This window comes from Cygnus atratus, chromosome 10 (assembly GCF_013377495.2).
Source record: "Cygnus atratus isolate AKBS03 ecotype Queensland, Australia chromosome 10, CAtr_DNAZoo_HiC_assembly, whole genome shotgun sequence".
In the NCBI taxonomy this organism is placed as follows: domain Eukaryota; kingdom Metazoa; phylum Chordata; class Aves; order Anseriformes; family Anatidae; genus Cygnus; species Cygnus atratus.
In genome coordinates this window covers 12,631,733-12,653,219 of record NC_066371.1, presented here as the reverse complement: position 1 = coordinate 12,653,219, position 21,487 = coordinate 12,631,733, and the positions used below count along the sequence as shown (strand labels likewise).

Genomic DNA, 21,487 nt, shown 5'->3' with positions numbered 1-21,487 from the left:
AATACCGCAGGCATCTTGCATAGTGTGGCACATGCAAGAGTTGCTCCTAATTTAATAGAAGTTGGCTTCATGACTGTATCAAATGTATTAATTGAGATGTTTCTTTCTAAGGAAATAAATTTCAAGGAAAACTTGTCTACAGCTATCCACTATTCAATATGTCTACCTCTTATATTCAGTGGCTGGATAAAAACAACTGTGGCAAGAGCATGGATATCCTTGTCTAGAAACTTGTTTGGAGTAATGAGACACCAACTGTACAGTAAAGCTGGGAGGAGTGACAGAGACTTTGCTTTCTGTCTATTTTTAAGAGCTTGTTAGTCAAGTCTCACATATAAACGACTGTCTAGGTGGTCTGTGCTATTAATAGCATGAAAAGTTAAGCTCAACTGCATATTCTCTTCTAGGTAAAAGCTCATGGCCCAGGTCTTCGAGGAGGCCTTGTTGGAAAACCAGCCCAATTCACGATAGATACCAAAGGGGCAGGAACTGGCGGTTTGGGTTTGACAGTAGAAGGCCCATGTGAAGCTAAGATTGAATGCTCAGACAACGGTGATGGAACCTGCTCTGTCTCCTATCTGCCCACAAAGCCTGGAGAGTATTTCGTAAACATCCTCTTCGAAGAGGTCCACATTCCTGGTTCACCATTTAAAGCAGACATAGAAATGCCATTTGATGTCTCTAAAGTTGTTGCCACAGGCCCAGGTCTTGAACGTGGCAAAGTAGGTGAGGCAGGGCTGCTGAATGTCGACTGTACGGAAGCGGGTCCTGGTGACCTTCGAGTGGACATGGTGTCGGATACTGGTTCTAAAGCTGAAGTCCAGATTGACGACAACAAAGACGGGACCTACGCTGTGACATATGTGCCTCTCTCGGCTGGCATGTACACAATCAAGATGAAATATGGAGGAGAGCAAGTGCCTAAATTCCCTGCCCGGGTAAAAGTGGAGCCAGCAGTGGACACAAGCAGAGTTAAAGTGTTTGGACCAGGAGTGGAAGGGAAAGGTGAGAATAACCCAGCTTTTGTCAGAGTTTGTAGGACTGAAGGTCTTTTACCCTACACAGGCTATTCTAAGCAATTCAAGTTGTAACAGCTTTGTGTGTTTCCATGGTGACCTTCAAAGGGGTTGTTTTGTTATGTTCCCAAACGAGTTGTTTATCATGCTGGTTCATGAAATGTTTTGTCGTCTGAAATGCATGTGGTTCTTGAAGTGACTCTTCAAAATGTTGTTCTGCAGATGTATTCCGGGAAGCTACAACTGAGTTCACTGTGGATGCTCGACCTCTAACAAAAGCTGGTGGTGACCACATCAGGACACAGATCACAAGCCCATCTGGCTCCCCCGCAGACTGTCAGATCCAAGACAATGCTGATGGAACATATGCAGTAGAGTACACGCCGTTTGAAAAGGGTAACCTCTGTTGTTTTGTTGTTTTTTGTCTTTTTTTCCACTTGAGAGGGGAAAACTAACAGCAAACATCTCTTCTGACACTTTCATTTGGCAAACTGTTGAGGTCTGCCAGTAACTTTGCATTCTGGCAGGTTTTTTTTGCCAGTAGAGAAGCTAATTCTACAGAAAGTATCTATTTTAACTTGAATAAATGACTTACTGTAACTTAGCTTCAGAAGAACAGTGCGTAGGTGGTGTCTCAGTTATGAAACGCTACTCAAATTTTGTGAAATGCAGGAGGATGGTCTTATCTGCTGACATCTAAGTCCATAGGATCTTGTAGAAGTGAAATGTTTAAAATATTTAGGGAATTTAGTGTGTGTTTTCCTCCTCTAACAGGTCCCCACACAGTCAGCGTAACATACGATGGTGTGCCTGTGCCAAACAGTCCCTTCAGAGTGAACGTGACAGAGGGCTGCCACCCGTCACGTGTAAAGGCGCAAGGACCCGGACTCAAAGAAGCTTTCACAAATCAGCCAAATGCCTTTTCGGTTGTGACCAGGTACCTAGGCCTACTTGATCTTTCAAGAATATCTGAGGGAGGGAGGGAGGAGCGTAATGGGCTGTGCAATGTAAGATGCTAAATCCAGTACAAATATTTATAAAAGGGCCAAACTATGTACTCTTGATTAATGTGTATGCTACCTCATAGGTTACTGAGCACTTTGCTCTGCAGAGATTACAAGCTGATAATGGTTGAGGATAAAATTTTGGGAAAACGTGAGTGTGCTGAACTGCTTTGCATTCCAGAGCACTAAAGGCTGGACATCACAAGTCAGGCTGCTGCATTTTCATTAAAGGTAGCACGAGTGCTCCTACAAATGGGTAATTCTAACAATCTGTATTTCTCTTTTGCAGAGGGGCAGGAATTGGTGGCCTAGGAATAACTGTTGAGGGACCTTCAGAGTCTAAAATTAGCTGTAAAGATAACAAGGACGGGAGCTGCAGCGCCGAGTATGTTCCTTATGTTCCAGGAGACTATGATGTCAACATCACTTATGGGGGAGAACATATTCCTGGTAAGAGCTCTTGCTCAGTGGCTTTCTGAGGAGGGAAGGTGTTGAGCTAAGGACTTGATGCCTTCGCTGCATCTCACTCTTGCTGAGGATGTTGAGGTTTTAACATTCTGCTTTTCTTGGGAGTACCGGAAGAAACTTTAGTACCTGGCTGAGGGGAGCAAAAGAGCATGTCCAGATGGGTGGGATAAGGACAGGGATGCTAGCCTTGACAAACAGCACATATAGCCCATGCTGGTTGTGTTGGGTCAGGGAGGACATGATTTAAGTGCAGCGTAACTTGTTAGGTTAAGAAAATAGCCCTTTGGTTTGTTGGATGCCTTCCAGACTGTTCTGCAGTAATATGGTCTAATGGGGGTTATATGAAGCCCATATTGTCATGAGGATGGACAGTGTAATAAGTGTATTGTCATGGGGATTGTATTAAATGCTCTAAGTTTTGGTCACTGCAGGGAAGAGTAGTGACCGTTTCTGAAAGCAAGCATTAATCTGTGTGTGTATTTGCACTGATATTAAGCTGAAGTAGATTTAAGCAGTGTTCCAGATGCATCTGGAAGCCAGCAGTTTACAATTAAAAGAAGGATGTTTTGCTTGAAACCAGTGATTAATGCTCCTAAACACCAGGCACGTTTTGCTGCACTGTGTGCTTAGTGCTGTCATACAGCATATATCTAATATTCTTTCCCAGGCATTCAGAGGGAGCTGTTTTTTTCCTATTGGCCCCATTTTATTTATCAACATACTGAAACTGTTAAAAAATGAAAGAAACAAGTGCCTGTGTGAAGCTTTGTTTGTGCTTCTGGTTGGTTTCATGAATTTCTTCTCAGGTGTTCAAAGCTGATAAATCACAACTGTTACTCTGTGATCAGAGCAGAAGCAGATGGTCTGAGGACTAAAACTTGGGTTATAGCAGACAATTTGGGTTCAGCAGTCTGCAGCACTCAGCCTGGCTACTTCCAGGTGCAGTCTGACAACCCTTCATATATTCCCCTTTAAAAGTGTTATTTCTACATTTTAAGTTATGTACTGCAACCTGCCATTTGATCAGTTGCCTGTGCCTTGCAAGTTCTATTCTATGTTGATTTAGTGCATAGCATAGGCTGAACTGGTGCTGTCTTTGATAGTAACTCGTCTTGTTTGGGTACCACAGAAGTGCCCAAGGTATTAAAATGGTTCAGCCTGCAAAGCCAGAGCCAGCCACTTGCAGGCGTTTGGGCATTTTACTGTAACTGTTAAAGCTGTGTTGTTTTAACACTGTCTGCCTTAACTTCCAGGCAGTCCTTTCAAGGTTCCTGTGAAGGATGTTGTGGATCCCAGCAAGGTGAAGATTGCAGGGCCAGGTCTGGGAACAGCTGTTCGAGCCAAAATCCCACAGTCCTTTACTGTAGACACCAGCAAGGCAGGAGTAGCGCCCTTGGAGGTGGTGGTGGCAGGACCCAGAGGTAAGAAGCGAAGAACTCAACCTGGCTGTGCCCATCTCTGCACTTGGGTGGGTATCATGCTACTGGCCCTACTTGCATGGGTGGTGATGCCCCTTGTAGGAGCATTTCCCTTGGTTCCCATTCTTCTGGTGCATGCATCTGGAATGCTGATCCACGTGTGTTGCTGTAAGAGGAGGAGAGCTGTGTGTTGTGCAGGGCTGCTTTGAGCAATGTCTTTAAATCGCTTTATCCTAATCTTCAGAGGTTAGAGAAGTGAGATGAGTAAGCATCACCGATGAACAAACATGGCTTAGGTTTAGGCATAAACAAGTAAATCCGACGTCTCACAGCAGCCTTCCATCTGAACCTGGGCTGGCTGGCATAGCACAGCATCTCACGTAGAACAAGGAGCCCCTCGGTCAGGGCAGCTGCTGCTCGCTGAACACACAGCAGAGCTCTGTTAGCGAGGGCGCTGCTCAGACCAGTGCAGGACCGTTGCTACAGCCTTGCCCCTCTGTGGAGCAACATCACTAAAAAGATCCCCAGAGCCCAGCAGTGAAATAACTGTCCATCCACGAGGCACAGCTGAGGGGCAACTTTAAGCCCTACTAGAATAGTAGCAAGGGGTAATGTACAGGTCGCCCCTACTGAACTGTTTAGATGCCTCTAAGTTGCACCTTGCTAGGAGGTGAGAGTTCACCGCTCAAGTATCGGGTCGTCCTGGTGCAAGTGACTTTCAGGTAACGGTTCTTTAATTTTAGTGGATGAGACGGATTCCCAGGGATCGAGCTCTCCTTTGAAAACGATTTCGGATTTTAAAGGTGATCCAAAGGGTGACACTGCAACAGGTTTGAACTCTTACTAACTACTGGCAACTTTGGCTCTCAGAAATCCAACTGGCAACAGCAAGAATCATCTGGAGGAGGGAGTGGGAACAAACTGTGCTGCTTTTCAGGCTTTGCATGACAACTATACATTTCTTTTGCACTCGCTATACTGCTAATCTTTCCTGTGTTTCAAGCCAAGTTGTAATTGTAGACTGCTTTGTGTGTCGATCTGGACTGATATGTCGCATAATCTGCTGTAGGTTTAGTTTAATGCAAATTGAAATAATTGATCCTGCTTTCTTAGGACTTTGGCAGCTTGCAGGGTTCTCCTGTCTAGGCAGTGAGCCTGCCTTTCCTAATACCTGATTGTGAAAGACTCAAATTGGTGAATGCTATGCACTAACAGGCTTTAGGGCTCAACTCTGTGCAGTGAATCCCAGTAGCAGTATGTAATCTTGTAAATGGCGGTTCAGGCAATTATAACCATTACTCATTTTCTTCGTGGGAAGATCTTCAGAGTATTTTGAGCAATTGCTCTTGACCAGGACTGTACAAAAAGGCAGATTTTTTTCTCCAGTATCTTCATGCTAGCTTTTGTTTACAGTGAGAAGACGGGCACCCAGAGAGCAGTTGATGGCAAATCTATCTTAAGTTAATGGCTCTTAAATACAAAATAAGGGAAACTGATCACTGATCCATGCCCACTATCTTCATTCAAAAAAATAAAAAAAAATAAAAAAAAATTTGAAATTTAACTTGTTCCAAACTGTAAATCAGCAGAACATCTTGGAGCATCAAATGGCTGGTGAGGAATTGAGTTTTAATATTGCAGCTGAGAATTGTCTGTTGCTTTTTTAGGAATTGTGGAGCCTGTTAATGTGGTAGACAATGGAGATGGCACCCACACAGTGGTGTACACCCCCACCCTGGAGGGACCGTATATGATTTCTGTCAAGTATGCTGATGAAGAGATTCCTCGCAGGTAAGGTGGTGAGGATAAACTTAGATAACCTGAAGAGTTCGTGACCTGATTGTGCTCTCGAAGCACTTGAGCACCATTTAAGGACTAGCTGTGGTCCTTTCTACTAAAACCAGTGCAGCTACATGCACGGCTTCTGTGTTTAGCGGTGATTTGAGACTGCTGCTTCTACAGCAGGGATGCCAGAGGGGAGGTGTATCTGCACCTCAGCACCGGCTCTGTCTCAGCTTGTCTGCCCGTGATCTTTCTGAGGTTGTTCATCCCAGCGACAAAGCTCTGCTTTAAGCTTTCCTTTCCACTTCGGACAGTTACTGGGAGAGCCACACCTACTCCTCAGGGCAGTAACCAGAACACTGTTCCGTGGGTTCAGGCACTGCAGAGACTCTGGGATGCGCGTGTGCCCCAGTAGCTCAAAGGCTCCACAGCATGTCAGATCTCCTCTTGAGTTAGCAGTGTCCTGTATCAATCTTTGAGGGAAGGGAAAACTGTCCCAGTGATTGGTTGGCCATTGGCTAAAGGCTCAAATGAAGCTGGTAGTTTGTCAAATGCCCCTTGTGTACTACTACCTTGTGTACATACTACCACCTGTGTAGTATGTTCTGCAACAATGATCAACCTTGACTTAGGAGGAGGGGTTGATAACGGGTTTCTCTTAAAGTCCCTTCAAGGTGAAGGTGCTTCCTACGTATGATGCCAGTAAAGTGACAGCGAGTGGACCAGGTCTCAGTTCCTATGGCATACCAGCCAGCCTGCCTGTGGAGTTTGCTGTGGATGCTAAAGATGCCGGGCAGGGGCTTCTCGCTGTACAGATAACTGTGAGTAATTGCAAAGCCATGCAGGGGTTGCAACAAATTGTTTCTAGGTGGGATTGAGTGGCTCCAGTATGAAGTCTGCACAGCCTTTGGTGTTCTGAAGACTGGACTGCTGGCTGGGCCTTAAGCTCTGTTTGTGAAACTCTTGAAATTGCTTCTCTGAGACTTCTGTCTTAGTCATCACCTGTACTATATTCGGCTCATAATTAACCTTACACTCTGCAAATGCCCCCAAAGAGATAAATACAGGTTCTTTACAAGATTACAGAAATGCTGGAATTTGAAATGGAGACAGCCTGCTATCAGTGTAGTTCAGCAAGGCCACGATGTAACATCCACACTGAGCATTATGTGATGATAACGAGTTTCCCTCAAGGTTGCTTGAAGTCGTAAGCCATTTAAAGAGATATTACAGGAATGTTTTTTGTTTGACTTGGTTATTGCTTTCCCTGAAGTTTCAGATGCTTGGTCTCCATGGCCTCAGCAAAAATGTCTCTGTTTAGTGGGCCATAAAGCACATTTCTCAGCCCTGGCATGCCTAGGTCATGGCATGGCCGGTTGTACTTGCCATTCTGCATTCTTGCTCCTGTGCTGTCCCATCTGCTCAGGTGCTGCAAAACAATTGGCTTTATTCTGGAATGCAAGTGTGCCCTTTAAAGGATCTGGGATATTTATCAGAGCTCCCAGCATGGCTATGGCTTTGAAGATTAAGTTCCACAAGCCCTGTGCGGTGGGAATGCATTTGCTACAGCTTGTGGTTCTCAGCTCTTGAATGTCAAATGTTTCACAGGGCTCTCTGATAGGAGCAAGCTCTTCCACACTGTACCTGAAATCTCAAGTCCATCGCAGCTTATACTGTAGTCCAGGCAGTTTAAGCCATAAATTATAAATGGCATCAACATGTAGATTTGTGTGTGAGCAGGTGTGGAGGACTTTCTAAAGTGCTTCACGCTTTGCAGCTGTTGAGTTGCATTGAAAGCTGGGACTAGCTCTGTCCAAATCATTATACACAGTACTGATCTTGGTTTTAGGTAAGAAGGCTTGATGCTGAAGCTCAGGTCTGTATTGTTTATGCAGCTCTTTAATTCTTCTATTCAGTATAGAAGTAGTGTTTGAAGGGACTGCACGGACCTGCTTTTAACTGTAGACCTTGCAGTATCTCAAGAGCTCGATGCCTCATACTGGAGTCTGTTGTCAGCCCTCCTCAGTACTTCCTGACCTCAAACCTTTCAGGGAGCAGCTGGGCAAAGCAACCCGGTGCTTTATCAGGATAGAGATGCCTGGTCTAACTCCTGATCTGTGCCTTGGGGACGTGGGAGGTGTTCTTCATTTCCAGCAGCTATATGACAACAAAGCCTAAAATTTCGTACAGTTAATGCAAAGTTAATTAAAATGGCTTGCTACATCTCTTAAAGGTTTTGGTATCAAGCAAAGCCTAGCTGCTGATAGCACTGACTGTTTTACAGTGCTTATAATAGTCTATTCCTAGTACTTTGATTCTGAGCTTCAGTTCTGAACCTGTTTGATACCATCTAAATATGTTTGTGAAAGGTTTGCTATCCTGCTGAAGGAAATCATAACTAACTTCATGGTGCCTAGATCATGTGCTTTGCTTTCCTCAGGACCAAGAGGGCAAGCCCAAGAGAGTGGACATTCATGACAACAAGGATGGCACTTACACCGTGACCTACGTCCCCGACAAAACGGGCCGCTATACAATCGGTGTGAAGTACGGTGGCGATGACATCCCGTCCTCTCCCTACCGCATCCGGGCATCTCCAGCAGGGGATGCCAGCAAGTGTTTGGCTACAGGTGTGTGCTGGGTCCTGTGTATTGCAGTTGTTTGTACTTGGTGTAAAGCTGCCTTCAGAGGGTGTGGTACAATTGATGCAACAGGCTGCATGTGCTCCCTGTGCACTATCTAATGAGTGTTAATTCTGAAAAAGTGCTAATTTGAGGGGGGGAAGAGCAGACACTAGAGATTTGTGTAATCTGGCTGCTCTTACAAGAGGGGTTCTCATAAAGGTAGAGAACCCTCTACCCCATGGAGTGAACAAGAATCTCTTGCATTCTCTAGCAAAATCTTTTAAACCGTCCAGGGTGTTGTTATAAACAGCTAGATGCAACTGAAGTTTGATGCTTATTTTGGCCTAGGTAAGCCCTGTTGAGAATTGCAGTGAGGTTGATTTAAGAATAACACCTCTGCACATGTTCACTGCATTCATGCTCTTTACACTGCTAGAATTGCAAGAAGCTTTTCATTCTGAGCAAGAGCAGAATTTGTGCTGTGGGTGAAAGTAGCTGGCTGTGTACTTTAAGGTTAGCAAATCCTGCTCAGGCTGGGTATGTTTTCTGCTGCTTTTCTGTCTGGTTGAAGTTGGCCAGAGTACGGACAGACTTTTGGAAGAGGGAGTGGAAGGAGAGATCTTCAAGGTAAAAAGTTACTACAACTCAAAAATCAGTACCTCGGTAGAGGGGAGGAATTCTGAATTTGTTGCTGGTGGAGCACATTTACAGCTTCAGCCCTTGCCCATTCTCATACAGAGCGGTCATCATGCAGCTTTGGGCTGGCCACCGTGGCAAGCTGCCACCTCCCAGGCAGCAAGAGGCTGTGGGAAGGAGCAGAAGGGGTAGGAACTAGTTACAGCAACATCACTGAATGTTAAGTCCTGTGATTTATAAATAAATATGTTGGGCAAGACCAAACTGAACAGGGAAACTTAATCTCTGGTTGTAGACCCGTGAGAGTTGTCTGGGCATTGTACCGACCTGAATTGTGCAGTGAGAGTGTGCCCAGTGCCAGACCAGCAGCTGGCTGCTTTCAGGCCTGTTTAAACCAGAAATATGTTGCTGGCACAATGGAAAGAACAGAGCGGCAGGTATCCCCTTTGCTACAAAAATTGTTCAGAGCCTAATGGCTGCTGAATCTGATACTGTTCCAAGTAACTCAAGTCGCTAACTATTCAAAATAACAGTAATGGCAATTCCTCGCAGATGCCAGGTTAAATTTCCCATTTCCAAGAAGTGGCTGTGATTCTCAGCTGCCAAGCTGAAATGCAGTCGCTGTAGGAGTAGCTGCTGGAATACTGTTCAGGTACTAAAATGGCAGGTTCGTTGCCATTTGAAAATGAGCCATTTACCCAGTAACAAGCGGTGGTCAAAAGCAGGAGTATCAAATACACACTGCAAACAAGAGTTAATAGTTCTCATTTAAACACAGCACTCTTTAGGCTGGATCTGCTTGATTTGGGCATTGTTTCATGATTGTTTTGGACGCGTGGCAAAGCAGTGGAAAATTGTTTGCTGTAAATGTAAGAAGAAGCATGGCCATGGCTGCTACTGTGCCATTTTACAGGCTGTGGTGGTGCAGATGCTTGCACAGGGAGTTTGGGGTTAAAGCAGTGATAGCTAAAGCTAAGCCACTGGCCAGGGCAGTAAAAGATAATGCCTGTGGCACTGCATAAAGAGTATGGTGATAAGGGCATGTGTAAGGTGCTGCTTCCTTCAAACTTCCTTCTTCTCTATTCTCATCCAGTCTCCATGACTGCGGAGGAGGAGGAAGGTGGGTGGTGAGCTCTTGCATACCGCCAGCCTTTCCTGTGCTGGCCAGTGCTGTGAGCGTCCCTTGCCATACGTCTGCTTCCCCAGCAATTTCTGTGGGGCTCTGGTGCCAGGCTGCCTGCCTGGGAAGGCTGCCCTCTGAATGGTTTCTGTAACAAAACTTGCCTTGTAGGTCCTGGGATTGCACCCACTGTGAAGACTGGTGAGGAGGTTGGTTTTGTGGTCGATGCCAAATCAGCAGGGAAGGGAAAAGTGACTTGCACCGTCCTGACACCAGATGGGACAGAAGCTGAGGCAGATGTTGTTGAAAATGAGGACGGGACTTACGATATCTTCTACACTGCTGCCAAACCAGGAACCTATGTGATTTATGTCCGCTTTGGTGGGGTGGACATTCCCAACAGTCCTTTCACTGTTATGGTAAGCCAGCTCTGCTCCACAAATACCTCCCGCTCAGATTCCTGCTTCCATGTTTTCTTTAGTGATAGGTTAACTGTGTGTGTAATTTTTTAGGTATTTATTAGCCTAGCTAATGAGTCCTTGTTACTCGCAGAGCTTATTTTGAGCAGGCAATGTGGTTAGGTGAAAAGGGATAGAAGCTATCAGAGGCTGAAGGCTTGGCTGCCCTGAACAAAATATTTCATTTCCTGACTATGTAGTTCTCTTTCTAAATGATGTAAGGGTGGTTGTAATCAGCTTCTAAAGCTAATTATTTCAGCTGTCATCAGATACAGTGCTCTGACTTGTCCGTTTTTCACTCTGTAATGTTGACCCCAGACTAAGAAACGGTGTGCAACTCAGTTTGACCCGTGTTTAGGCACTGCTTTCCAGCTTCCCTCCCAAACTCCCCCAAACTGCATTGTCCCTTTGCTGTGCCACCGGTGACCTTCCCCTATGCCTCAGCCCGGTGGTGGGTACAGGTGGTTTAGCAGCCCCCCCGGCTGGAGGTGGCCATGGTTGTGGGACCGCTGGGAGGGGCGGTGGGGGGAGGAAAGTGTTCAGAAGCTGGCAGGTGCCGTGCCTTCTGTCATGAAATGTGGGGATAATGGCACTGGAATAACGCCTAACCTGCCTTTACCACCAACCAGGCTGTAGATGCAGATGCTGCTGCCGTGCGGTCACAGGAGACAGTGGGTGCGCCCCCCGCTGGATTCCGCCCTTGGGTACACAATTTTTACATTTTTTGGTTGGTTTCCCCCATCTGTGTTCCATTTCAGATGACGGCCTGCTTCTTGGAACTGCTTGATTCTGTCTGGTCATTGTATTCATTCTTTCTGTTTGATCAATTGTTCTTGGGATCCAGACCTGCTTGTTCCATGTTGCTTGAAGGGAATCTCCAAGTAAACTCTCCATAACCTTAAACACGAAGAGGATCATTACGCCCACAGCTTCTACTTCTGCAATGTCTCCTGTTAGCAAAAGCAACCTGACTGCATTGCTCTGTTTTCCCAGTAAAATAGCACCGTGTCTTGAGTCCAGAGTCGCATTGTGAAACTAGTTTCTTTTGTCAATTTTGTGTTGCAATCACCCTGCCACATTCAAATCACTTTCTCTTCCAGGCCTTAGCAACTAAATCCTTTCAGATGGAGCCACTCTGGGTCTTGCGTGCACTACGTTGTCTCCCATGCTCTTGTGTTCCATTTTGACCTCACTTTTTTCCAGCATGCCTCCCATCCACCCGCACCGTGTTTGATTTGCTCTGCTCTGCCATGTGGTGGTGTTGTGGAGGAAAGCTTGACTGGCCGCTGCTCTAGCTGGGCCCAGTCCAGGGGCTGCCTGACCACCATAATCACTGCGCCTTGTCCTGCTTCTGCTCGCGGTGGAGCTGCTCAGAGCTCAGCTATCTCGTGCCTACCTTCATCCACAATGTGACCGACCCTTTTGCTTCCCGCAGGTGACGGAAGAAGCTTATGTACCGGTTGGAGACATGAACGGCATGGGATTCAGGCCCTTTGATATGGTTATCCCCTTTGCTGTAAGGAAAGGAGAAATAACAGGTACCCAAAGGACACAGAGTCTCCGGAGAGGTTTTGCTCTTTGTTAGCGTGTTTAGCCGTTTGCAGCTAACAATCTGTGTGGTCTAGGTCAGAGCGTGTGGAGGAGAATTGTACTGTGCCAGTAACTTAGTTGCTTAATTTCACATCAAGTGGCACCCGCTGAGGGTTAAGTGGGATACACCCATGTGCTGGTTTGAGTTAAACGAGGGAGTTCTTGGTGCTGCCATGGCCCTTGGCGCTAGGCTGTGAATTACCATGCTGCAGGACCTGCTGCTGCTTTTTACCCTCTGGAGCAACTATATACATCCTTGATTATCTTTGAATATATTTTGTGCAGATGCTGAAAAAAAAATCTAATCTTGCATCCCTGTCACTTCCCTTCTCCAAAGCAATTCCCTTCTGCATGAAACTTCATCTGGCAGCACCCCAGTCACACAAAGCCCTTGTGCATGTGGGCTGGGGCCCCCTTGCTCTCTAGCTCAGCAGTCCCACCCTGAGCCCTGGTCTGCCCCTGCTGAAGGGATTCTTGATCTTAGAGAGGGGGTGTCTTGTGATGAAGTATATCAGTGCCTTTCCTGGGGCTTGCCATGGAAATTCCAGTGGCTGCAGCAAACAGCTCTGCCTGTGGAGTTTGTAAGGTCACAGGACTGTTTGCCAGATGTCTACCACTGTGCTGTATTCATGTAGCTTAAGTAGAAAACATGTCTGTTTAGTGTTCCCATTAGTCTCCTATTTGTGCCTGTGGGTAAAAAGTTTAACAATTTAAAATGCTTGTTTAAAAAGGCTGGACCATTCTTTGTGGGTGGGAGAGAGGAAGCAGGCAGTTTCTCCTTTTGTAACTCACATGGTGGCTTTTTGTAGGTGAAGTACACATGCCCTCTGGAAAGACCGATACTCCAGATATTGTGGATAACAAGGACGGCACAGTAACAGTGAGATATGCTCCTACTGAAGTTGGACTGCATGAAATGCACATTAAATATATGGGAAAGCACATCCCAGGTGAGTCTGATAACAGACACACAGATCTGAGTCAAGTGTCCTGATGCATCTTTTCCCTGTTAAGGTTTCTGTAGCTTAGTCGTATGCACTGCAGTAGAAGCTGCCTAGGACATCTTACTGTTCAGCAGCAGTTCATCTGCAGGCAGTCCAAAGAGAAACGAAAGCAAAGGAGTAAGTGCAGGCACACGCGAGCTTCCATTGTGGTTTAATAGTACCAGCCAGGCTTAAAATGGATTTTGGTTTTGGAAGCTAGCTTTTGTGGCATTTTATTATGAAGAAGAAACATACAATTTTCTAACTACCATTTTTTTCAGGTTGAAATTTACTGCCTTGGTGCTCAACAAAACTAATAGTTACAGTACATGTTTATCCTTAAAACTGCATTGGCATAAAAGCTATCATCTGTGGGGAAGACTAAGTGGTTAAAACACTATAGTTACTCTTTCCATCTCATTGCAATAAAATAAAACACTCATGCACGCTGTGCTGTAATCTTTCTTTCTTCCTGGCTGCTTCTTAACAAAGAGAAACCGCTGCCTTTCATTCCCTTTCTCTTCTCTTCTTTTGTCCTTAATTCACCAGCTCCACAACCGGCGCTCTGCCTCGCCTGGCAGCTCACACTGCCCTGTAACCACAGGCATGTCAGCTGCATGGGGGAAAAGGGGCAGCCCCATGGCAGTTTGTGCAGACATGGGACAAAATACCATCAGCACTGCTGGTTCTGCTGGTACATGGAAACACAGGATAACTCTGGCTGAAACAGGGAGCTCAGATAATGTGATGCACAGTGCTACTTCAGTATCTGCAGTAGTGCATGTGGATGTAGCACCTCAGTAAGTGCCAAACTATCTGACGTATTGGCTCAGTGAGAGCACTGGCCTGTGCCTGGCCAGAGAAGGATGATATGCTGCAATGCTTCCTTCTTGATGGCTATCATGAATTAAGCTTGTTTCTGTCTCAGCTGCAAAATTTCATTTTGGACTTGAGAGCTATCTGTGCCTTTTTTCTTGAAACTATTATTGGCTTTTGGTGACTGTACTTTTTGTTCTTGTGCACCAGCTTTACTAATCTGAGGCTGGCAAATGTGTTTCTGGATACCCTTCAAATTCCCTAGTTCAGGTTCATTGAGTCAGGCAGTGTGCAGTGCTCATTCCTAATTCTGAAATAGTGAAATTCAGGATTTGTATCTGAACTGAAAGAGCGCTTCTCTGAGTCATGTTCTGATGTAATGTGCTAAATATAAACTTGTGATGCGCAGGACCCTTTTACGACATCATTTAAGCTTATCTGTGGTGATTAGAGTAGCACTTTGTCATGACTAAATGTGGAACAAATTGTGGAGAGGTATCTTTTGAAGATGAAGGGGAAGGATTATTCATTTTAAAGTGCCCTAGAGTCATGCAAAGGTTCTTCAAATACCAAATGGTGAGAATGGCATTGAAAAATGTGGGTATATTCATAGCCTAAGATTCCATTGGGTCAGAGCAGCTTGATGCCTGTTTCAAACTTGTAGTCCAGGCCACTCATTCTTAAAAGTGCTTCTTGCTTTTTTTCTTTAGAGAGTCCTCTGCAATTCTATGTGAATTATCCAAACAGTGGCAGTGTGTCTGCTTATGGGCCTGGCCTCATTTATGGGGTTGCCAATAAGCCAGCGACCTTTACCATTGTCACAGAAGATGCAGGAGAGGGTAAGTCTGTTCTTTAAATCCATCCTACTCTAAACTAGAAACTTCTAAGAAGTGTGATGTGTGTCAGCCTTAATTTGAAGCATAATTTGCATTCATTTGTCCAAATAAGAATCTCTGGTATAATACAAATAATGGTTTATGCAAATATAATGCAAAATGGCTTTCATTAAGCTGCATCTTCTGTGCAGTAACAACTGAACTGTTTTATTACTTCTTTCTGAGAGAAGTAGGCTCGGATATGGTACAGGGTACAAATAGTTCACTTGATTAAAATTAAGCTGAAGGCAGCCTAGATTTGGTGGAATATGAGTAGTGGATGTAGAATCACTATTAAGTAAATCTAACAGATTGAATGGTTTCGTGGCCTCGATGGATTGGCCTGAGCTCTTTTTTGCTGCTATCCTTGGAAAAGGTAAATCTGAGCTGCATTTCCAGTACCAAGTACTGGATCTTCCTCTTTAAAAGTCGTTGATCTTGTTGTGCATGAAGGTTTACAGCAGTGCTGTTTTCCTTATTTCCTAGGTGGACTGGACTTGGCTATTGAAGGACCTTCAAAAGCAGAAATCAGCTGCATTGATAACAAAGATGGGACGTGCACAGTCACATACCTGCCTACTCTACCCGGGAACTACAGCATACTGGTCAAGTACAATGACAAGCACATCCCAGGCAGCCCGTTCACAGCCAAGATTACAGGTATAAAGCTTAGACTTCTGGAAGCACTTCAGAGTGAAAGTTAACCTCTGATAGCATGGGGGGCTGGTTTGCAGCAAGAGCATGAAGTCCCCCAACTTGTTCTGCATTTAACCACCTGATATCTTGGACTCATTTCTCTGTATTTCCACAGATGATAACAGAAGACGGTCCCAGGTTAAGCTTGGTTCTGCTGCTGACTTTTTATTGGACATCACTGAGACTGATCTCAGTCTCCTAACAGCCAGCATTAAAGCCCCATCAGGTCGTGATGAGCCTTGTCTTCTGAAGAGGCTGCCCAATAACCACATTGGTAAGTTCTGATAGTCTTCATCTGGTAGCAGTGTAGCAGCCTCTACTCCAGTTTTCTTTGCTATGTAAAATGACTTAATTCTTCTCTGCACCTTCCCAAAAGTATGTTGTCAAACCAAATGGTTGTTGTTGTTTGGTATGGTTGGTGAAACACAGAAGGATCTGAATACTGACCTTTTCTGTTAGCATTCCAGGCTGTGACTGAGCTGCTGGTTTGTCAGCATATGTGAATGGCTTTGTGGCCCATTTGAGAATAACACTTCAACATGTGTAAAGAGTGTTCTTTATTGCTTGGTATGCTTAAGGCTTTTTAATCAAGTAAAACATGCATAAAAAGTGAGTAAGTTTGTCACATTTCTCTGCTTTGTAGGTATCTCATTCATTCCACGGGAAGTAGGAGAACATCTGGTTAGCATCAAGAAAAATGGGAGCCATGTACCAAACAGCCCTGTAACAATCATGGTGGTCCAGTCTGAGATAGGAGATGCCAGACGAGCGAGAGTTTTTGGACGTGGTTTGGTAGAAGGACGAACCTTTGAAATGTGTGACTTCATTGTAGACACAAGAGATGCGGGTTAGTTCCATTGCACAGGACTGTGAGTTGCTGTGAGACACACTCTCTGAAGGACAGCATTGTCTTCCTCAGCAGGGAATCACCAGGTCACAAACTGCAAAGCAGCAGATCTGTTTGTAATGCAAAGAGCACATTAAGCATACACTGTTGTTCTCAGTTATTAACTTCAGGCAATGCTATGAACTTCTAAAATGCTTTGTATTTTGGCCAGTGTCTTTCTTTACAGCCAACAGGGACTGTCACTGAGGGACTGACAAAGCTTTTCTTCCATTTGATGGTGCTGATTCTAGAATCGTAGTGTACAGCAAGAAGGACATGAGGAAGATATTTTCCTGTTGGTTTGACGTGGAGCCTTGCCTGCAGTCTTTGAAGCTAACTTTTCAATGTTAATGAAATAAAAGGGATATGGTCGGAGCGTTTTAGGAGCTGAATGCATTATGTGCATTCATTGAATGTGATCTGACCTATGAGGACTACCAAAGTACTATTAAGACATCATGCAGCTCCTGAATTCTGAAACAAGCTGGCTAATGACTAGCTACTGCTTTGGGTTTAGAGTATGTTATGTCAAATTTATGATACAACTGTAGAAATGTGACGTTAACTTAACTATTTTATAGGTTATGGTGGCATCTCGCTGGCAGTTGAAGGACCCAGCAAGGTAGATATCCAAACCGAAGACCTTGAAGATGGAACTTGCAAAGTGTCCTATTTTCCAACCGTACCTGGCGTGTACATTGTGTCTACTAAATTTGCAGATGAACATATTCCAGGTAAGCAGGAGTGTTTGGCACCTTTGTTTAGTGCAGCAAAGGTCTTACCTAGCTGGCCAGCACGCTGGAACTGTGGGTGGGCTGTGTGATCTGGACCATACCGTAAGTCCTGAAGATTTGAGGAGGTCTTACCAGTACCCTTCAAGCAGGCATCCAAAACTGTTCTAGTTACATGGCTGTATTTCACTTGGACTTGACTGTAAACTGGCTGTAAAACTTCCACTGTGATACAGTGCAAGTTAGAGGAAGCTTTCACTCCTCCCCTTGATGCAGTGTATAGTGAGTAAAAGAGGAATGACTTGCTGTGGCACTTGCAGGCAGCCCATTTACTGTGAAGATAAGTGGTGAGGGAAGAGTTAAGGAGAGCATCACACGAACAAGACGGGCTCCCTCTGTTGCAACAGTTGGAAGCATATGTGATCTGAACCTAAAAATTCCAGGTAAGTGACATTCTTTTCCCGTAACCATAAATTGCACTTGTATAGCGTAGGTGTACCTGAAGCAGTGGACATAGGAACTTCAGTGTTAAGTCATCCTCGTGTTAAGGCAGTGTAGGGAAGAAATACTGGTAGTGTGGTCTCTATGAACTGTTAAAAATATGCATAACCATGATCAGCAAATGGAGAAATAAATAACAGGGAGACCTTAATCTGTTGTGTGTAAAGCAAGCTGGAGGATGGGCTGCACAGCTCAGCCTGTCTCCAGGGTTTTAAGATAATCTGTTAAGTGTTTGTACTGCTGCTTGGCAAATGTGAATCATAGACCAGTATAAGCTGGCTGGGCTTATCCAGCGTTTTCATCTGCCTTTGTAGCACCTGGAGAGCTGCGACTGGTCAGGCTTGCTGCTCAGCAGCGTGCATCTAGCTGACAGTACAACCTAGCACCTATGTACCTGTTCTGTCATCTGTGCTGTCATCATTATCACCTGAACTCAGTTTCTGCTTCAAAAAACAAAGTACCCAGCCCCTTTGTCCCTCTCTTCTGCATTTTGTATTCTGTTCTCCTTAGAAATTGACTGCGCGGACATGACAGCCCAGGTAACTAGTCCCTCTGGAAGAAACTTTGATGCAGAAATAGTAGAAGTTGACAAAAACACCTATTGCGTCCGCTTTGTACCGCAAGAAATGGGAGTTCACACTGTGGATGTCAAATACAGAGGGCAGCCCGTGCCGGGCAGCCCCTTCCAGTTCACCGTGGGGCCGCTTGGCGAGGGTGGAGCTCATAAAGTGAGAGCTGGAGGCCCGGGGCTGGAGCGTGGAGAGACAGGCATCCCAGGTGAGTCCTCTGCTCTTGGGCTTCAGTGTCTGGGTCTGCAGTGCAGTGCTTTGGTTTCTGTTGGCCTTTGTGAAAGTCCTGCTTCTGAGAGCCTGAGCAGAGCTCAGTGTAACACTGCAGGCTCGCCCCATGCCTGGGGGTGGTCAGTGGAGAAACATGTGCAAAGAAATAATACTGCTGCATCGTGCAGATGGAGAAGCTCACAGTATGGAAACCCATGTTTGGGTAACTGCTCTCAGAATGAGCCTGAAGTTGTTAGTGTACTATTCAAAGCTAATAGGCTAATTCAAGGCTCTTGGAAAAGCTGCCAAGTGTTATCACCCGGCACCATGGCTCAATGTACCATTTCTCATACACATAATTATGGGATGCTGCTATTAGAAAGAGGATGTATGTTAGAAGGAAGCTGAAACCCAGCTGCAGTGATCTTACTCTTGTGTATGCTCTTGTGTGTTTCAACAGCTGAGTTCAGCATATGGACACGGGAAGCTGGAGCTGGAGGACTGTCTATTGCAGTAGAAGGCCCAAGTAAAGCAGAAATTGCCTTTGAAGACCATAAAGATGGATCTTGTGGTGTATCATACATAGTTCAAGAGCCAGGTACACAGTAAGACCAAAATGTACTGAAATAAAACTGAAAGCTGTTTCCAAAGACATGAAGGAAACTCACTGCATTTTTTCTCCCCCCAGGCAACTATGAGGTGTCCATAAAGTTCAATGATGAGCACATTCCTGAAAGCCCCTACCTGGTTCCAGTCATCGCCCCGTCTGATGATGCTCGCAGGCTCACTGTCACTAGCCTTCAGGTGAGACATAAGGAAACATCTCCACAACTTGCCACAGAGACTGATTTCGTCCTTGTTCTCTGAGACCAAAATGGTTGCTCTTTCTTCTTAGGGATAACCTTGCCTTGGTTGGTGCTTGTTTTCAAGTTCAGCTTGCAGATAGAGAGAGGTTTTTGACAGTTAGCCTCTTGGTAACTTAGGCCAGTAGAGTTGGTCCAGCTTTAACTAGCTAGGATTTGAAGGCAGAAGGCTAAAATAAGTCTATTACAGGTAGTAACATTTGAGAATTAAAAATAAAAGGCTCTAGAAGCAGCACTGGTAGAGCTAAAACTTGTTTTTCCCTCACAGTTAGCTAGGGAAGGCCCAGTTAGAACTGAAGCATGAAAATGAACAAGCAGTGATCATGCTGATAACTAAGTTGCTGTGTCAGCACGTGGGCTGAAAAGCTGCATTTCTGCAGGTGAGACAGTGTAGGCCTGCTTGGTCAGGACATTACTGCAGCCTTGTCTGAGCGCTGAGCATCTGCACAGGCAGATGGATGAGGCCCCCCGATGAAGTCAGAGCACGAATTCGCTCTGGCTGATGTCACGAAACCACAGTCACAGCTCAGATAATTCATGAATGGCAGCAAATCTGTAGGAGAGAATTCCAGCTTTGTAGTTGGTCCGGGTTCATCTGTTAACCTTACAATTATTTTTGTGTGTGTGGTTACTTGCATTAAAGTACAAGTAACATTAAAGGTCTGACTTAAACCTCCAAAGCCAGAAACTTGGAAAGGAGACTGAGAGTAAAGTGTGTGTCTAAATATACTGTACCTCAGTCCTCATTGAGTGGTGACGAGCAATTAGTACTTCAGTTGAGGCTATTTTTGATGTGCCTGTACTGGACTTTGCCTGGGCTTCTCCACCTTCTCTGTGTAAACAAATGGTGACAGCCTGTTCCTGTAGTGTCTCTTCTGCCAACGAGTTACAAGGGCGTTAATTAGTCACTGTGGTATTGATGTTTCTCTTGTGTTTCATTTAAAGACTCTTTGACAGGAATACTCACTTCAATTAAGTCCTGGAGAGGCAGATAAAGCTGAGTATTCTGTAAAGGAGCTCCGTGTGCAGCATCGCTCTGCTAAACCTGCATCAGGGATTTGCTTTGTATATTGTACCTCAGTTCTACTCAGTTGCATTTATTTACCTCTCCAGGATTTAGTTGAAAATGAAATCAGGTAATGTATGTTCGGCATAAAATACTACTTCTAATAGCTGCAAGAGCTCTTCTCTAGCTGTGACGAGCAGTGCAGCATGGGTGCTGAGCTGAGTCACCTTCCAGCAAGCAATGCTGCGCAGCGCCGATGGTCTGACAGCACAGCAACATCTGGTTTCGTGCTTTAAATTACTTTCTCATTTTAAGACATCTTGTGGTGGCGTTCTAAATGTAGCCTCTTGTGGCAAATATAAACATGCCTATTACTCTTTCAGACAACTGGATTATCAGAGGCTTTTCCCCTGAATGAATCTGGAATGAATGAATGGGCTGAAAATGGAGCTATCACTTAAACATCCTTTAAATCAAGTGCCTGCGTACAGGGGTCTGACCTCGGTGATAATGGGTGACTAGTCTTGTAAACCTGCCTGTGCCTGATTTGGCAGAGTGTCATCTGGCTTCCAAAAATGGTCTTATACTATCAAAAAAAATCAACTGAGTGGATGTAGGTGACTTAAATCAGTCACTCCATAAGAGTTTAAAAAGAATAGAGAAGAAAAAACTTCTGATTTGAGAGTTACTGTTAAGTCATAACGCTGTCTTTTTGTTGAAATCTAAAAAATTATGTTGAAATGGTTATTTCCCTGCCACTAATCTTAAACAAAAGTTTAAATTTGGTAATCTGACTATTGCATTCTCAGGAGTCTGGATTAAAAGTTAATCAGCCAGCATCCTTTGCTATAAGGCTGAATGGGGCAAAGGGCAAGATTGATGCTAAAGTCCACAGCCCCTCCGGAGCTGTAGAAGAGTGCCATGTGTCTGAGCTGGAGCCAGGTGAGAACAGCTTTACGTTTATCAAAACACATGGGGTGACTTGCAAAAACACTCTCCCAGCCTCACAGTGTCTGGATTTAATCCCTTGGCTTGCTAATAGTGTACCCAAGGAGTGAGCAGCTTGCTTGGAGAATGACTTCTCCTTGTCAGCAATTTCATTAAGAGCTGTTCAATCAAGTTTACATTCATGCTCTTCCTAGATAACTAATGAAGTGACCGAGTCCTAACTTGTGTAAGATGCTAATATTTAAGGGCAAACTCTAAATAGAGTTTTTGCATGAAATCGTGGCTTG

At 44.9% G+C, this 21,487-nt stretch overlaps 1 protein-coding gene across 6 annotated transcripts in view; it reads left to right on the top strand.

Moving 5' to 3' along the window:
• FLNB (filamin B) overlaps window positions 1–21,487 on the top strand; it is a 72,249-nt gene that overhangs the window by 43,252 nt on the left and 7,510 nt on the right. For 2 of the 6 annotated variants that reach the window (XM_035546500.2, XM_035546498.2), the window contains exons 21-42: window positions 408–1,005; window positions 1,239–1,412; window positions 1,791–1,953; window positions 2,310–2,470; window positions 3,742–3,909; window positions 5,574–5,697; window positions 6,353–6,509; window positions 8,129–8,318; window positions 10,240–10,487; window positions 11,156–11,230; window positions 11,962–12,064; window positions 12,926–13,066; window positions 14,626–14,754; window positions 15,277–15,450; window positions 15,602–15,760; window positions 16,130–16,333; window positions 16,954–17,106; window positions 17,424–17,546; window positions 18,115–18,381; window positions 18,844–18,981; window positions 19,072–19,187; window positions 21,062–21,194. In XM_035546500.2, coding sequence (XP_035402393.1) covers window positions 408–1,005; window positions 1,239–1,412; window positions 1,791–1,953; window positions 2,310–2,470; window positions 3,742–3,909; window positions 5,574–5,697; window positions 6,353–6,509; window positions 8,129–8,318; window positions 10,240–10,487; window positions 11,156–11,230; window positions 11,962–12,064; window positions 12,926–13,066; window positions 14,626–14,754; window positions 15,277–15,450; window positions 15,602–15,760; window positions 16,130–16,333; window positions 16,954–17,106; window positions 17,424–17,546; window positions 18,115–18,381; window positions 18,844–18,981; window positions 19,072–19,187; window positions 21,062–21,194 — 3,898 coding nt within the window. Of the gene's footprint in view, window positions 1–407; window positions 1,006–1,238; window positions 1,413–1,790; window positions 1,954–2,309; window positions 2,471–3,741; window positions 3,910–4,649; window positions 4,737–5,573; window positions 5,698–6,352; window positions 6,510–8,128; window positions 8,319–10,239; window positions 10,488–11,155; window positions 11,231–11,961; window positions 12,065–12,925; window positions 13,067–14,625; window positions 14,755–15,276; window positions 15,451–15,601; window positions 15,761–16,129; window positions 16,334–16,953; window positions 17,107–17,423; window positions 17,547–18,114; window positions 18,382–18,843; window positions 18,982–19,071; window positions 20,911–21,061; window positions 21,195–21,487 lie in introns of those variants that run through there. The other 4 variants (XM_035546501.2, XM_035546499.2, XM_035546502.2 and 1 more) reach the window with 3 other exon arrangements.